Source organism: Ruditapes philippinarum, unplaced genomic scaffold, assembly GCF_026571515.1.
Source record: "Ruditapes philippinarum isolate M1 unplaced genomic scaffold, ASM2657151v2 ctg1356_1_1_1_1, whole genome shotgun sequence".
NCBI classification, from domain to species: domain Eukaryota; kingdom Metazoa; phylum Mollusca; class Bivalvia; order Venerida; family Veneridae; genus Ruditapes; species Ruditapes philippinarum.
The window spans coordinates 51,107-70,697 of NW_026851848.1; the positions used below are offsets into that span (position 1 = coordinate 51,107).

Consider the following 19,591-nt stretch of genomic DNA (forward strand, 5'->3'; position numbering starts at 1 on the left):
ATAAAGTCCAGATAAACAAGTGCCGTTTGCCTGAAATTGTACTATAGCCCGGCATACAGTACTACTTCATGATGCAGGTTTGTTTTTCGAATAAAAATTTTTTTTATCGTATGAAGAAAACATATTGAATAAATTGTAACAACCAAATTATGTTCATACATTTACAAGTACCCTTTTAGTTTAAATTTTACAGCCCCAAAACTCTAGATAGTGTTAAAAGATTTTAATAATTTATTTTTTTGCTGATTACATACGGTCGTTCGTTTGCTATAAGCATTGTCATGTGACTTCACCAGCAGTGAACCGCACCAGGAAAAAATGGTGAAAGATGTAAATAAAAGCACCGGTGACCTAAATCGGAGATAACTTGAAACATTTTCAGATATTCTAAAGAAATATTTTTTTACGCCGAGCACTGGTATGCGCCGAGCATTGGTCCAACCACTCTAGTTTATATTTGCATTGCATATATGTTTAATGAAATTAATGTTTTAGTGTTTAGTATTGTTTTAAGAAAAATAAACATGTTTTCAGAACTAATGTTCATGTTTTTATGGGTGTCTTGATAACAAAAGATTCGTGGTTCGATTTGTGAATCGTAAGTGCTGAATCGTGGATCAGATCGTCACTTATCCGACGATCCACACCCCTATTGAAAGTTAATTAATAATTATCTGAAACAGAAATGCATATAGCACTTGCCATTTAGAGTACTACTGTTGAGCTGCTCATGTGCTGATGACTGTATTAAATGTTTTTATTTTGTTAATAAAATAATATCTCGTACTCATCTGACCGGAGTCTTTAAAATTCATGAATAGGCAAGTACAATAATATCATTTTCACAGAAAAACCCTGCAATGTAATAACAGTTTTAAATATAAACTTTTTTTTGTAAGTGACCTCTGTGAAAGTGATCATTTTCCTTCTATAAATCTAATAAAACAAAATCATTAATAATTTAGCATACAAATATTATTCTAAATACAACAATTGAAACGTTCAATATAATTACTTCAGGAGTGTATAATTAACATATTCAAATTTTACCTTGGCCACTATTATGCAAGGTCAATATAGGCACATTAAACCTTAATCAAACACACAAACTCCTAAACGTGACATTTGAGCCATTTTTCAAATATCTCTAATAATATGAATAAAGCTGAAAGTATGGGCCACTGTGAGACCAACTAATTGTACTGCCCAACGATATACATGTCATTGAGCTATTTTCGTGCCTGGGCAATATCTCGCCTCTAGTGAGATTCTGCACCATCAGAATCAAGCTTTGGCACATCAATATATTTTGACTAGGGCAACTGGACACTAAAGTGAAGGTATTTCTATAACACTATGGAAGTCTTGTATGATCAATTTACATGCCCCTCAAAGATTTTGCCTCCGATTGACAGAGGACACTGCATTTAGGCATAAAGTTAGTAGCAAGAAATAACTTTTTCAGGCATTTAATTAGAAATTACTTGGAGACAAATAGTTTTTTTTTTTTTTTCACTTTCTTGGAAAAAATTCTAGGCCATGACATTACACTGCTTATAGGAAGCTACACAACTGACATTCGTCAACCATTATTTTGTTGTGTCACACATTTTCGTGACTTGATTGATATATTTTTTTACTCATTTAAAAATCAATTCACTAAGTCATTATTTCCTATTTAAATGTAGATCCATGTAAGTCCACATTCATGCATATTTCTGCCAGATAAGTTGTCAAGAAACTTGTGAAATCCATTTTTTGCCATATATTTCCGCGACTTATCATATTTTACTTCTTTGTTACTTTAATGGTCTATTGAGATTCTACAAATTACAATTTTTTACCTCATTGCAACTTTAGAGCATAGTATTTTGTAACACACCAAGAAGGACATTTTGAGTTTGACCCCAACTTATAATTCTGTCCATGATCAAGAACATAAGAGATACATAATCACATAATTATAGAAACTTAAAACATGAGTTGTCTCCTCTTGTTGACTATGATGTAACAACATTAAAGTTGTAGGATGTATTTTGTTGGGTTTTTTTGGTCTTTTTTGTTTTTGGCTGGGTTTAAAGTCCCCTTGACATTGTAACAGTCAGAAAGTGACTTAAAAGTATGGTAAAGGGGTGATTCTTTGGAAGCTGTGAAACAACAATATTATATGAAAATTCAGCTTTTCTGGCACTTTAAGTGTAGAACCTGAGTTAACGTTCTGTAAGCTTCAAGCTAGATAGCTTCCTTACAAGGATTTAAAGTCCCTGGCTGCTAACACTTAGTTCTTGAATAAGTTTAATGTACATATTTTATGCAATGACAGATAATAAAAGCTTCTTCTAAGAACACAATTCATGATAGCAGAGCTAGAATAAAACTGTGAGTAAACAGCAAGTTAGATATTATACTAGAATTTCATTTCACCTTAACCTGCGCATTGTGGAAATTGCACAGACATAAATTATCATCACTTTCATCTTTGTGCTTAAAAATTGGCTCTTTAAGGGCATGTCACTGGTGACACGTCTAGGGACACTCTAAACTTGATGGCGAAAACTGCTTTTTGTAAAACAATTGGATGGATTTAATATTGACTAGTCACTACCTACAAACAACTTGAACTTGCTGAAACCAAAAGCAATTAGGAACCTAAATTGCTATCACAATACAGAGCCAGGCCAGTCTGCACATAAAACCAGGCTCTATTATTACAGTTGGTAGATCAATTATTGTATTTTGATATTGTAACCCCTTAAAAATCAAAAAGACTGTTCCAAATTCAAATGAGTCCAAATCCATTTCACAAATTTAGCAGGCTTATCACATTATATGAGCCATACAAGTGAGACAATGTGATAGATAATATTTGAGCCGTGCCATGACAAATGGTTTTGTTGTGACGCGGCTCATTTATGTAAAATAACTGACTTTATTTTTGCATCTTCCACTTGAAGACAATGTCAGAGCATTATGGTTTAACTCATACTTACATTTTTACCACTGAATCGCTGCCCGGATTGCATGCGGTGCCAACCATTCGATGTATACACATGATACATTGTCTATCATACGTAAAAATCTTTTCCTTTGTTTTCACTAGTTTAAGGCAAAAACATTTAACCTTACATCCAAATTATTTTGAAATCCGAATTCTATTTCACACACAGTCTCTTTATTTCCATGTACAAAAAATTTGTTCCAAATAAAATTGTTTAACTACACCATTCTTTAATTAATTATAGTCAAGTTCACAAAAAAGCTTAACAAAATTAGACAAGACAAAAAGTGAGCATCTGAGTGACATTGATGTATATAAATTATTTTATTTAACCGAAACAATAATTGATTACCATTGTAAAGTTGTTATTTGAGCTCCCATAAATAAAAAATAATACTGGTGAACATCATTCATTATAAGAGTAATTCATCATTGAAAGCAACTTCTTTTCATTGTTTAATTGTGCTAATTAATTGTTTTGAAAATTTCAAACAATCCCTATAAATGAAAAATATTCATTTGATATATTGAAGAAGCAGCACTGTTGCAACGAGAAAAACAAACAAAACATTATTACCAGTATAATCATGTTTTCATCCGTTTCTAACAAAATACCAAAACAGTTGAAAAAATGAATCATTAAAGCTTCTGAAAAATGGAAAGTGCGTATAGGCAATAAATTTAAGATAATTCAATTAAATTTATTTGACCATTGAATTGTGTATGACTTACGCAATAATTTCTTTTGAACTTAATTTTAAGTGGTAAATAACCGAAATGTTAACCTTTCAGCTGGTGGAACCAGAACAAGCTGCCAGTACAACTCTAGCATGATTATATAACTGATGAAAAAAATGCAACGGACGCTGTGGTGTAGTGGTAAGATTATTAGACCAGCAGTCCAGACACTCATGGTTTGAGTCCCGGCTGCGGCGTGTCAATTTTTATATGTGATTTTTGCAGTTACAATTTCCTGCTCATGACTTTCTTATATATCTATATATATAAGCCGCTAACATTATTACTGTTGTAATTTTGTATACTTAAATAACAATAACTTATATCCAAGGACTCAGTTGCAAAAATTAAAATTATATGCAGCTGATGTATTTTGTTACGATACAGGTATTTTGTGACAAATCACATATCAAAATAAATGTCTCAGTGCTCTTCCTATGTTATTTTATACTATATGTCACAATGTTTTAAGACGTTTTTTATGTCCATGTTTTTTCCCTGGATGTCCTAATTTTGATGTTTGCGTGAAAACAGTGCATTTTGTAGGCATAAATGCCACTATAAAATATACTTTTTTTTAAGTCTTTCAGTTTTCTTGCAACAACTGTCAAAATAAATTACAGTATAATTGTTAAGATTCATAACAGACAAAAACTGATTATAAATGTGAGTTGCTGGGGGGGGGGGGGGGAGTTGGGAAAGTCGAGGGGGCAAGGATAATATTGAATAGGGGAACTGAAACCCCTTACTCTGCTGAAACCTAGAGTGAGTATAGCCTATGGCCTGAGTCAGAGTGAAGAGCCAGGCTAGCCTGCACATCACCCAGGTGAAATGTGCACCATGGTCAAAGAAATACCATTGTTACAGTTAATGGGAGTTCATTGTTAAATGATCATGAATTTCGTCGGGGCAATGCAGTTTGATCAGTCTCTTTAACTGTTGACTGATTAACTTTAAACTTTCATCTAAATATTTCTTAAATTGATAAAATGATGAAGCAATCTCCAAAATTGAAACTCGGTAAATTGTTTCAATAAATTCAGAAGGTAAATTAATGTTAACATCATCCTATTCCTTTATCACATTTTCAAATGCATAATAAATATTTCCAACACACTTTATGTTTCTAGACACCACAAATATAATTTTCTCTCAATATTACAATGTATTTCAAAACAGTTTGTGTAAGCCCACAATTTTTCCATGCAATTCCTTTAAAAGACCAAAAGAAATATAGAAAAAAATCGAACTACACACGATTTTTTATTTACATTTATGTACTTCAATTCTACATTTCTTTACTTAGGTAAGACTAAATGAAGTAAACCAATCACCCTCACTTAAATGAGATTTGTAATACGATAAAATCATGCCTTCAAGATAAATGGACAGAAAAAGGTGAAAGTTGTTTATTTTTCGACATTGTGTAAATGACTCTGAGACTAGCGGTGATTTAATATCATATCAACTATCTACGGTCAAAGTTGAATATATAAATAGAAAAGCAATCAAATCAGAGTCAATGATATGGCTGAATCAAATCGTATACTGTAATTGGTAAATAAAACATTCTTACAATCTTTTTCTATATTTCATAAGTAACGCTTGTTTTAGGAAATCAATTGTGTACATCAAAAGACCATTGTTTGCCATGTTACAACATGAAGATTCATATTGCCACAGCAAAATGTTCTTTAACCAGACCGAAATAAATTATATATTAAATGGACATGTCCCTCTTAATCAATCTAGACAAAAATATTCATCATTTGCCAGGAAAATTTCAAAATTGAAGTACTGAATGTATATGATCAGATCGCACAATCTTATTTGGCTGATCTTGGTCTGCACTGGTCCAATGGGTAGATTCAGTTGCAGTCTACATGTCAAGGTTGTCTGCAGTGATTACAATTGATTTGTTGCTGCAGTGATGTGGATGGCACATGCAGGCATGTTTGTATAAATTTCCAATTTGAATTCTATTGCTAATGTCTTTTTTTGAGCTCAAAGCTTTAAAATTTAATCATGAAGGTTAAATGACGTTTTTTATTCTATTATGGGGTTCTCAGGATCTGACTGAATTTGGTAATGTCAATTTGTAACTATTATTGTATAAGGAAGCTTGCAAGAATGTAATGGCTACATAATAAATTATTCAAAATGAATGTAGCCAGTCATATATACAAGTATATTTCCTCTTGCATCTGAAGTATTAAAAGTATAATGTTACATTCAATTCCTGCACAGTTTGTGTGGTTGGTTTTTACCCCATATTTTAACAGTTTTGGTCAATTTTGGTCATACCTCAAAAGATAATCCACCTAAACAGTTTTCATTGATAACTAACCAGTTATTACCAATTTCTCAGCAAATGACCGACCACTTATACCACATGATGTCTGGTCCATCTGAGTTGAGACAATTATAAACCATTAAACTACTTAAATACCCGAGATCTATTGGCACATAGAAAGCTGAGCCTCGCTTGACGGTCGAACAGCGACCCCTTAATAAAATACAACAGTAGATTTTATAACCAAATGCGGCTCATGGGATAATTATACCATGATAATAAAGACCAAGGTATACATTGTCCCAAGAACTGAGAATTATTGCAGTTTTATTTTTTTCATTGGTATGTGTTATATTCCCCACCTCTTATTAGAAAGATTCTGACCCAAAACAAAAGAATCCTCGGAACCTGCTAAAGATGACAAATTATTTTTGAAAAAATCATACTTGTATGCAAAACTTTTATGAAATAGAATGGAAATTCTATCTACCATTTTACGGTTTTATATTTCCTTGTCTGACGTTGAAAGTAGTCCAATAATGTTGTGTAAGAAAATCCTTATAATTAAACACCAAATATATGTATACTTCATACAGATTATTTGTTAAATGACCTTCTTTGGATACATTAGCCAATACAAAACAAGTGGCCACTTCCTAATTTCACATTGACTACTTCCCTTAATACTGTATGTAGTAAATTACGATGTAATATACCACTTCCCATGTCATATTTATGATCCCCCCTGACAAAATTATATTGACTATTAAGTATTTAATTAAGATTCCTGTCACATCTCTCAACAAACCATACTGTAAACATGTATATAATATCATAATCCACCAACAATGGTTTTTTTAGATTAGCAATGCCAATTTACTGATTTATGTAGGACAAAACCCCACCTGTCAAAACCCCACACCTCAAAATTTTATAGAATGGACAAAACACCACACCTAAATTTTGGTGGGGTTTTGTCCATCTTCCCAATTTACTACATCTTTGTACTTGCAGGCTCAGTCCAGCACTCTTAACACATGGCAACCTGTATGTAAAAATATTTTGCCTCATCGTACATAACAACTGAGGAACTCTCAGGAGGTCAGAGGTTCGAGTCTTAAGTGTCAAAGTGGGGGATGGAGGATTTTCACTGTCGATTCCTCTATATTATCAATATACTGCATATAGGGAATAAATAATTTGAAGAAATCTTCGCGGGAGGCGTCTTAACAAAAATCATTAAAGTGACATTATATCAAAATAATTGGCAGCACAACATTTTTTGATAAGGAGATTTAAATTTTTGCCAATTGTATACATATGCCATAAAGGGGCTAAAAATAAAGGAAAATAAGCCATGTTGAATGATAAAATGTCACAAAATGTGGATACCAAGAGCCTTAAAGCAGCATGTCTCCAGAGTCATTCAAATTTTATGAAAATTTTGAAAATGTAATAAAAATCTTGAGAAATGAATAAAGTTAAAGTAATACACATTTTAACTGAGAACTTTCAATCCATGTTAATTACTGAAATGATATCAAAATATGCAAAATAGCCACTACTGAGATGAAGTAAAGCTGCAGAAATAAGTTAATAAATACTGCAAAATCAATCATTAATCACAAATGACATGCTAGTTATTACTTGAATCTTTAATCTTTTTACTTTCCTTAAAATCTGTGTACATTTTTTCTATTTTATTGTAAGACAGTCAAACTTCTTTCACTTAAACTCGAAGGGCCTGTGCAAATTTGTTTTAGACACAGACTGGGCAATAAGTTCAAACTACAATGTAAGGGAGGTATACGAGCCATCCGAGGTTAAGCTAACAAAATTTAATTTTATGTTGCCTCATCTGGATCAAAACATGCAGCTTTAATAAAATTAATGGTACACTTTTTTAACCCTTAACCTTCTGTATTTGTGTAAATCATTGTTAAAATGCCCTTTCAAAATACAACTCAAGCTTTATTTAGACAGGGCTTGACTATGCAAGAAAAGGGGCATAACTCTGTAAAAAGGTAACTCAGAGTTATGCAACCAATACCCATCATGTTAGATAATCACAGAGAACAAGTGTGTGAAGTTTCATCCCATTCCCATCGGTTGTTTTGAAGATAACAACTTACACTCAAAATTTTGATGAAGGCAACAGCGACAACAATGCCTGGGTGAGTACAATAGCTCTACATATTCTTGGAGTAGTCAATTTAATAATTGAACATTCATCTGTACACTCTAAGCTCAGTAAGACTAACAGAATGTAGAAGGGTGGCTTGCTAATACAAAGGCAAACAACTTTCAGTTTCCAGCTGGATTATAAAAAGCTTAAAGAAACTAATTTTATCTCTGCTTAATCAGATTACAATCTTTCGTTTAATCTTAAAATACAGAAACTCATTACATACTTAGTTACATTAGTGATAACCTTTAAATTTGTGTATTTACCCTCCAGGGTCTGCTAATCAGCATGTTCAGCCTAAATTATATAGATATATTAAACTTTGTTTACAAAACCTATATAGTCTTTTCTTTCCTGTGACACCAAAAATGTGAAATATTGCTACTGTAAATGTAACATACATGCATGTTCATAAATTATACCAAAAAACCTGGAATATTAAAGTCAATGAATGTAAACTATTGATATAGTCATGTACTAAAAATGTCAAATATTGAAAATGTGAAATATTTCTTCTATCATAACCAAAACAAATGTGATACTGATACTGAAAATATGAAATATTCACTTTGAAAATGTGAAATATTGATACTATAAATGTGGAATAATTAGTATTGAAAATGTGAAATATTACTTTTAACATAACCAAAATAATGTGAAATACTGTTCTGAAAATGGGAAATATTGAAAATGCAGAATATTGAAACAACAAGAAATGTTTGTAAAACATGTATGCCCCCTATAATTGGAAGCCAAATAGTCATGTGATCAGTTTATTATGACTGACTTTTAACCTAGTGACAAAAATATCAATAAGGGTTAATTACTGGTACCTACAAGGTCAATGTGACCTTGACCTTTGACCCTTGACCCTAAAATCAATAGGGGTCATATGCTGGTCATGAACATTCATCAAATCAAGTTTGAAGTTCCTAGGCCTAAGCGTTCTTTCGTTATTGATCGGAAACCATTTTTACCTACAAGGTCAATGTGACCTTAACCTTTGACCCCTTGACCCCAAAATCAATAGGGGTCATCTGCAGGTCATGTACAATCATCATACCAAGATTGAAGTTCCTAGGCCTAAGCGTTCTTTCATTATTGATCGGAAACCGTTTTTACCTACAAGGTCAAGGTCACGTCAATGTGACCTTGACCTAAATTGACCCCTTGACCCCAAAATCAATAGGGGTTCTCTGGTGGTCATGAACAATCATCATAACAAGTTTGAAGTTCCTAGGCCAAAGCGTTCTTTCGTTATCATTCGGAAACCGTTTTTACCTACAAGGTCAATGTGACCTTGACCATTGACCCCTTGACCCCAAAATCAATAGGGTTCATCTGCTGGTCATGAACAAGCATCATACCAAATTTGAAGTTACTAAGCCTAAGTGTTCTTTAGTTATCACTAGGAAACTGTTTTTACCTACAAGGTCATTGTGACCTTGACCTTTGACCCCTTGACCCCAAAATCAATAGGGGGTTCTCTGCTGGTTATAAACAATCATCATACCAAGTTTGAAGTTCCTAGGCCTAAGCGTTCTTTCGTTTTCCCACGGAAACCGTTTTTACCTACAAGGTCAATGTGACCTTGACCTTTGACCCCTTGACCCCAAAATCAATAGGGGTCATCTGCAGGTCATGTTCAATCATCATACCAAGATTGCAGTTCCTACGCCTAAGCGTTCTTTCATTATTGATCGGAAACCGTTTTTACCTACAAGGTCAAGGTCGCGTCAATGTGACCTTGACCTAAATTGACCCCTTGACCCCAAAATCAATAGGGGTTCTCTGGTGATCATGAACAATCATCATACCAAGTTTGAAGTTCCTAGGCCAAAGCGTTCTTTCGTTATCATTCGGAAAACGTTTTTATCTACAAGGTCAATGTGACCTTGACCGTTGACCCTTGACCCCAAAATCAATAGGCTTGATCTACTGGTTATGAACAAGCATCATACCAAATTTGAAGTTACTAAGCCTAAGTGTTCTTTAGTTATCACTCGGAAACTGTTTTTACCTACAAGGTCATTGTGACCTTGACCTTTAACCACTTGACCCCAAAATCAATAGGGGTTCTCTGCTGGTTATGAACAATCATCATACCAAGTTTGAAGTTCCTAGGCCTAAGCGCCCCACGGAAACCGTTTTTACCTACAAGGTCAATGTGACCTTGACCTTTGACCCCTTGACCCCAAAATCTATAGGGGTCATCTACTGGTCATGAACAATCATCATACCAAGTTTGAAGTTCCTAGGCCTAAGCGTTCTTTCGTTATTGATCGGAAACCGTTTTTACCTACAAGGTCAATGTGACCTTGACCATTGACCCCTTGACCCCAAAATCAATACGGTTCATCTGCTGGTCATGAACAATCATCATACTAAGTTTGAAGTTCCTAGGCCTAAGCGCTCTTTAGTTATCACTCGGAAACCATTTGGTCTACGGACAGACCGACAGACAAATGCAAAGCAATATACCCCCACTTCTTTGAAGGGGGGCATAAAAATGTGAAAAATAGAATGGCAAATTTTTTAAATATTGATACCAATACATTGTACATGTTATTATGGAAAAAAAATCTAACAAAGTTCACATCAATATTACATGACTTGTATATCGAAAGATAAAATTAAACCATCAGATGTGCTAAACCCTTGGGCCTCTATTATGTTGAAATCATAAAACACTGAGCCACCATTTGTTCCCTAGTTATCTCCCCTACTCCTTTCAACTCAACATGTAATTCAATGTACAATACTCAATATTGGTTACTCAATTGCATGATTCAGTCATCTAAATGGTGGCTTTATCTTATATCAATGTTAAACAGTTTTGTAAAATTAGAATAATAGAAACACAGTCATCATGGTACATGACTCAGAAAAAAAACAACACTTTTACACTGCAAGTTGTTTTTTCTTCTTCATTTTTTATTCTGAATTGATCCATGAGTTTATTGAATCACAGTGAGTAGACACATGTGAGAAATTCTATCAGTCATTATGGTCCAACCACTCCTCAATTACACGTCGATGATTGAACTAATGCGTGTTCAAATACATTGTACTATAATAAGCTTTAATGAATTTGAATTTTCTTAAAATTTCACAGACATGGTATGAATGCTGGACCATACAACCAGTGTTGTGTCAGGCCAGCCGGCACATTCCTGCAGCTTGTGGCTCGATCTATTAACTATTGGCTGCCATAAATGCATGTATGGAAAATACAGTAAACTCCACTAAAAACAATATTCAGGGGACCGCCAAAACTTATAATGTTATATTCAGATATTGTTATATCCGAAAGACAACCAATTTGAAAACTAGAGCTGGGACCGCGGCAACAACATAGTTATAAGAAGTATATTGTTATATTAGCAATAGTGTTTTTTATTGTTTTTATTTGTTTATTAGCAATATACATGTAAGTTGTAAGTGGTATTTACTGTAACTTATTCTCTAAGATCTTTTCACACTTTCAAATTTTGAGGGCATATTACCTTATAACCGGATGGAAGCAGCTTGCCTATTCTTCTTTCTTCATACTGGAAAAAAATAAATAAAAATTATATTATTATTTTATATATATATTTAAGTTATTTTTAACTTTATTGTGACTGAAATACGGTCAATTAGCACAAAGAAAAGGCAAATGTCACTGTGGTGTAGTGGTTAGCATACTTGATCGGCAATCACGAGACCTGTGGTTTGAGCCCCGGCTACAGCGTGCCAATTTTTCGTGTGATTTTTCTCTGTACAATTTCTCACTCATATTTATATAATTGAATTGTCAATATAGGTATTCTAAGTAAGACAAAATGAAAAAGTCATATTCCATGACATTGCACCTGACATGGTATATTTTGTTACAAGATAAAGTCTGCCCAGCATGGTGCAGCATATTTACAAAGATAATAAAGCATGACATGGGGTACAAAATGTTATATAACTTTTTGAGCAGAGACTATGTCCATCGATCCATAAATAAAATCATTAAATCATTCAAAAAACATAAAAAAATATTATATATATGTTATATGGGAAGTGTGGGTGCCAACTAGAACATGGCGCACTTGTGATTGAGGTCAGGAGATTCTGACTAAGTAAGAGTCTTTTCAAGGACACTAAAATTTTAAATTTCCATGAGCAATTTACTAGAGACATTAATGATTATTTCTTTTCATGCAACTCGGGGGTACTAGGTGTAAATTCCTAAGATGGTGGCATAGTAATGTCTGCTGTCAAAACTAACTTGAAATTATTACAATGCCTTAATGTAATCAATAGATAATAGAGTTTAAAAGACCATATTATGATCACAGGAGTAAAGCTGGAAAGTCAATGAACATACATACATGTACATTGTATGCTGCACTGCATGCAGAAAACTAAATTAAATAAGACTATAAAAATGGTTTAAATCTAAATTTTCTTTTTCTCACATATAAAATGGATAAATGAGATAGAATATTTAACCTCATTTGAATATCCATTGAAATCATTTTTTTATAACTGCTAAAATTATATAATTATTTAAAGGCCCATTAATATTGGGCATTTGTTTTTTAGCAAAGTTTTCACATCCAGGACTACTTTCTTCAGGAATCAGGTGATATCTTATACATTCTGAAAATCCATTACTAACATAGTATACAAGAGCTGTCCGTAAGACAGCGCGCTCGACTTTTTTATTGCTTGCCAATAAAAAAAGTTTTTGCAGTAAAAGGCAATACAAGAATCTCAGTTAAGGGCCATAATTCAAATAAAATCTTTGACAGAATTACCTTCTCCTGGACATGTTTGGGAATCATGATTGTAAACAAGTATTCCAACTTTCAAATTAATATCTCAAACAGTTCAGTCAAAAAGTGGACTGGTACTAAAAACTTAACCAAGATTCTAAGTCGATAAAAGGCCTTAATTTTTAAAACAAATCCTTGACAGAGTTACCTTCTCTTGCGTACAGATGGGGGTAATGATGTGAAATAGCATTAAAAGTTTCAAAGCAATATCTCAAAGGGTTAAGGGCAATAAGTGGATTTTACCCATATTCAATGTATTTTCTAAGTCAAAAAGGGGCATAATTCTGTCAAAAACCTTGACAGAGTTATGTCCTCTTGTCTGTTGATGAAGGTCGTGATGGTAAACAAGTATGGTCAGTTTCAAAGCAATACCTCCAATGGTTTTGAAATAAAGTGAGGTGGTACAAAAAACTTAACCAAGCTCAATACACTTTCTAAGTCAAAAAGGGCCATAATTCTGTCAAAAACCTTGACAGAGTTATGTACTCTTGTCTGTAGATGGAAGTTATGATGGTGAACAAGTATGGTAAGTTTCAAAGCCATACTTGTAATACTTCTGAAATAAAGTGGGGTGGTACGAAAAACTTAACCAAGGTGTGACGCCAACGCCGACGCCGACGCCGACGCCGGGGCGAGTAGGATAGCTCCCCTTTTCATAGAAAAGTCGAGCTAAAAATCCATGTTTGCCCTTTCTTAAGAAGGAAAATGTTCTCAGTTCGGAGGGTTAAAAATGTGCCTTTATAGTAACTATTAAATCTTTTAACACTGTGGGAAGTCTTAAATTTCATATTAATATTGTACAGGTCCATCAATCTTGGATCTTCATGTGTATAAACAACAGCATGTGCCTCATGCATTTTTAATTACAAAAAAAATTACATGACATAAAAATTATAGCCGCTGCATCAAACATTTACTAAAACAGCAAACAGCCAGTTTTTAGTTAATTTTTATGAAAATTAACTTTAAAATTGATGCAACCAGCAAAAATGTTGTCAATACGGTAAACAAAATTAAATGATTTAACCAAATCAAGTTCAGACACTTTAAGTACTATCTAAAAAAATTTCAATATATGAAATTATGCTACACTTTTAAATGACTTGTTAAAAGAATGGGTCTATTATACATGAACCTCCATAACAATTTCAAAAAGAACTTACATACTTATATTTGTCTTACATTTAAAAATACAACCAAACCTGTTCCTATTTTTCAAAATTTTATTTCTTGACCAATTCTGTATGACTATCAGACCTGGGGTAATCATTAATTGTAATCATTGATTTTTTAAATGATTACATGATTACAGTGTAATCATCATGTAATTGATTACCTTGCCCAAAATTGATTACATTAATTTGTAATTAATCAATTACAGCTTAAATTCAGTCAGTAATTATGATTACAATTTGATTGACATTGATTACTTTAAAATTTAACAGGAAACTATTTTAATTCAAAGGATGCCTTTACATGTATTTTACATGATACAGTTTAACTTTTGTTTTACATTTATACAGTAAAAGCCCAGTTTCATTTTTTTTACATTTATACAGTAAAAGCACTTAATTAAGACCATCATATTCTTATCATCTCTTACGTACTTTATGACCATGGTCTGTTTTAGTCATTTTGTATGAGAAAAAAAGAATGGTATGTATCTTAAACTACAAATACAATATAAAAGACACTATAAAAGTATGCTTTTATATCTGAAGAGAGGAAAACATATACCTGAAGAAATTTAAAATAATTCTATTCGGTCAGATTTCAATATCAATTATTATATGATGTACATAAATCTGAAAATCACCTATCAAATAAAACTTAATTCTCCACAAAATAAAATTGCTGAAAGCAACATTAAACCACTCTAAAATTTACCTTCTCACTTTATTTCATACAATAACCCAATAATAAGTTTTTCACACCTTGTGAAATTAAGTGTCATGCAAAGCATTCAAGCAGATCATAACAACAAATTTAAAATCTAGATAGATGTTGACTTTAACATCAGTGGTCTCATTAGTTGGGTCAAATTAAGAATTCAAGATTTGGGACTTATTCAGGTGGTCTTAAAACTGGATAAGCGGTTGTTCTTAATTCTGGATCATGTAACCATTGACATATAGAACCTTGTAAAAAAGTCTTATTAAGTGTGCCGTCTTAATTCAGAGGTGGTCTAAAGAAGGGATTCTACTTTACATTGAATGTAATCAATTATTAATCAATTACTTTCTTAAAGTAATTGTAATTTAATTGATTACAGAGGCAAGTCTGAGTAATCAAGATTAATCAATTACAATAAAATCTGAAAGTAATTGTAATTAAATCAATTACTGATCAATGTAATCATCCCCAGGTCTGATGACTATCATACATACAATGTACACAAAAACTGTTATTGCTTAATATTTACTCTTGACTATTTTTTTTTTGTATTCTTTTGTGTTTGTGAAAAATTTACATAAATAAATTATATTTAAAATCCTATTTTGCTTTCCATCTGAAATCAGCATCTTAAGAAATTTTACTTCAAATACAGTATTATATGAATAATAATTTTATGTACGTTTTTTTTTCTCTCTCTCCAGATATGATTATTCAAGTCAAGCTGTGAAATCACACCAGTCAATAATATACTGAATTGTTTCAACATGTATCCATATCGTATTTGATCAGGGTTTATCTTATGATCTTTTAGCTTGAAGGTATGTTAACGATATCATAACAAATGTCAGATCTCCATTTTACATCCATGTAACAACATCATTAGATATAAATACACGATCGTTTACATACACAACATGATCGCAAAGTCCATGATGCAATTCAGGTCGGCAATGTGACAGTTGTGAGGTAGAATCAACCAAAGATGGACAATTGGGATGAGTTTTCCCAGCAGATGAAATTATGTCAGCCAATAAATAGACTGTGTCATTAGCCAAAGGGTCTTTTTACATCAGACTAACATTATGACAAAAATGAGTTTCCTGAATATTTAAAACTAGTCTGCATACAGTGACGTCTTTTTGCATAAACATAAAATTAAGGCTAAAATAAAATATAGGCCTTCTTCCTGTAGATAAAACTAATGAAATTTCTTAATTTTACTATAAAAATTCACCCAACAGGGAAGATTTTTTAACAACCTTTTTTTTAACATTTCAGGCATATTATTGCTTTTATAAAGAATATATTTCCTTTTTATGTGAATGACAATAAATAGTCTCAAATAAGTGAAATTGTTTTCATAAATTTGTTATATTTATTACAATGTTTTATTTTATATGGATAAAACACTAAAATTTTCCAATTTAAAAGGCATGGGTAAAGAAACAGAGATAAAGTATTTATAATAAATATAATTTTTTTTTATATCTGTATAAAAAAACACTCATATAATTATGTATAGGTTAGAGTGCATATTGGGTGTTCTTCGTAAATAAGAAAGCTAAAAAGGAGCGGAGCTTGCGAAGCGACTGGAGCTTTCTTATTTACGAAGAACATCCAATATGCACTCTAACCGGCTTAGTGCTCCACCCACTTGCGTTTTATAATATAAAACGTCCAGTTTATATAAAATATGTGCTATTAAGATTTGTAACCTGAAAATTTGAAAAATCCTCGTCGGTGATTGGCTTAAAAAAATTGGCGAGCACTAAGTAAATAAACAGTATTATGTCTCTTATGTAACACCATGCATGCAGTTATGTATGACAGAATAACTAAGTCATTAATTATTCAGAATAATTATGTCATAGAATTATCATTTCCTACTATTGTTGTTCTTGTTGCTATTTTTTTCTGTATTTCTTTTTGTATCAAGTTACAATTACAACAAAGTTGAAAGAAGAAAATGGTACCAGTAATTCAATAACAGGCACTGTTTTAGACTAATCTGGATAGCTATTATGTCTGAATTTTCTCATTATCTTTCAATTTGGTATTGGTCTTAAGTTGAGCTTTATAATAATTTGTGCCAAGATACAACTGTATGTCTACTCTTGCTGAAAATTTGTAGGACACATCAAAACAAATCTTACATTGTAGACCTTTATATACAGGTACATTGGTACTGTGAAGATAGATAGATTAAATGTTAAAAAGATACCATGGCTTTAGTAATGCCTCCTTTTTATAAGATTACTTTATTGGATGGGAAGGCATCCCGCATAGTTTCAGGTCATTTGGCTGTTAAAACACTTATATATACACATGTACATTATAATAATAATTTACACGCATACACATAATCTAGTCTATAATTTTCATCACCTTAGTGCAATAACTGGTTAAATTCAATTAAATTCAGCAAGGACTTTATTTGCTACTGCACTAATGTGATGATAAAATTATGTCATTAAAACTTAACAATTAGAACTTTTAATCCATGTAATAGTTACATGTAGATGCTTATAAGGAAAAAAGATTTACATAGCTCCCTTTTGAGCGGCATATTCATTATTAACTAAGTTGTTGAGCAAATATAGTATTTATCCTGCACATAAACAAGTTTAAATAAACACAACTGTGGACAGTTTACACCAAAAATACTGTCAGAAATTTTCAAATTTAAACAATCCCATATTGGCAATATTAGACTATTTAGTTAAAGATCCTGTATGTTGTAATTAAAGTGGTAACAATGGTTACGTGAAATTTTATATATTATATGTATATAATTATGCTTCTAAAACAATTTCCAAACATCCAAGAATATGTAAAATATGTACTGCAAATTTTTAAAAGCATAACTTGTAATCATTAAAGTATATACATTCATTTCTTATAGAAAAATTTGGCTTAGACTTTATAGAAAATAAATTTTTTAATTACCTCCCTTTATTTACATGAAATATAAATTTGCTAATATCCTTACATGCTTTTTGGAACTTACAATATTGATAAATCTTCATTTGAGCATTATATTTATGATATAAAACCATAAAAAAATTGCGTTACAGGATCTTTAAGTAACACTTATTACAGATTGTAAAATTGGGACTGCCTAACATAAAACATAATTGTACGTGACTTATCACTATTCTTTTGTCATAAAAAAAAAATCAAATAAAATGTTGATTTAAAATTACATAAATAAATATGTTTATATGTTAGTGCAGTCATGCAGAAAATTGTGCAGAAAAAAAGAGTTTACTTTGAAATCATATAAACACTGCATTTCTCACGAGACTTTTTGATAGTATCATTTAAACATGTGATGAACTGCCTGATCAAATGTACGCTAGTTTAAACTGTAATTTTTAACTTGTGTAAATATCTCGACTTAACTTTTTAACTTTAAATGTATGTTAACTAAACAGTAAAAATAGATATATCTGAAAACCTTTACTTATTATAATTTTTCTTACTTACTAGACCATAAGCTTGCGTTAAATACATACCAGTAAATAGGTCATGTGGAACCTTCATGTTTTACCTTCAAATACTGGTTAACCTAACCATCCCAATAATACATGTAACACACCATTAAAGTATCAAATTCTTCGTTGTATGGCAAATGTAGTATGAAAGACTAAATATGGTGATTTTTTTACAAATTATCATTCAATATATTTCAAATAAAATACAAATTATTAACATTTTTTTGTTGTTAACTTTAACTCATTCTTACAATACAATATTGATTACGATTTTTGGTCCCATTTCCCTACTCAAAAAGTATAATTATATTTCACAAACTTCCTCTTACATTTGTATTTTTTTTTCTTATTTTTTTTAGGTTCACTTTTTTAGAGGAGTGGAAAAGAGAGAAATATTGTAGTTTGAAAACATAACAGTATTGTTCCACAGTTTTACATGGCTATATACTATATAGACATATAAACACAAAAAAATGTTTAGTTAAGTGTTTCTAAATTTAATCAATTTTCCATTCTCTATTGTCCCTCTATTGCCACCGTTTGCCTAAAGTGAAAAAAGCACTGAATTTTCTTTTGTAAGTTAGATAACTGTCCCAATCTTAGTGATGAAATTTGCCTTTAATACGGTATCTAAGTATTGAACGCATTGTAAAGCGGCATAAAAGCAATTGCTATACTTTAGTATCAATTACTACATGTATTGCATATATAAACATTGCTTTTTGCCATCACAGGGACAGAAATTGGGCCCGTTCTTACTTATTATCAAAACATATATTTTCCTTTCAGAAATTGTTTAATTTTTCCATTGAAAAAAAAAATGAATGAATGGATACTTAATTATCTTTAGTGATTGAAGCTTTATTAGTTTCACAATTGTAAGTGGCACATCATGAGTTAAATTTTCAATAATGCAACTTAAGTAAAATCTGTTTCGTTTAAGAAATGTCAATTATATAAATTCACAACTAAGGTAAAACTTTGAGTACTTAAACATAATTCACAATTTCTACGACACCACAAATTCTACTGTGTTACTAACAGAGTGAGAAAAAATTATGTCATAGATGTTATTTCTCAATAACACAGCTTTAGAATGTCACTGTAAGTGTACTTGTTTATGGTAGACATGTATATAATGTAGATTTAAGTATAAATCAAATGAGGGTAATGATTTTT

The 19,591-nt window shown here is 31.7% G+C and overlaps 1 protein-coding gene across 2 annotated transcripts in view; it reads right to left on the minus strand.

The window, feature by feature from the left end:
• The window catches only part of LOC132741265 (uncharacterized), a 53,810-nt gene that overhangs the window by 33,351 nt on the left and 868 nt on the right, over positions 1-19,591 (minus strand). For both annotated transcript variants that reach the window (XM_060729400.1, XM_060729413.1), the window contains exon 2: positions 11,721-11,765. In XM_060729400.1, coding sequence (XP_060585383.1) covers positions 11,721-11,765 — 45 coding nt within the window. The remainder of the gene's footprint in view (positions 1-11,720; positions 11,766-19,591) is intronic.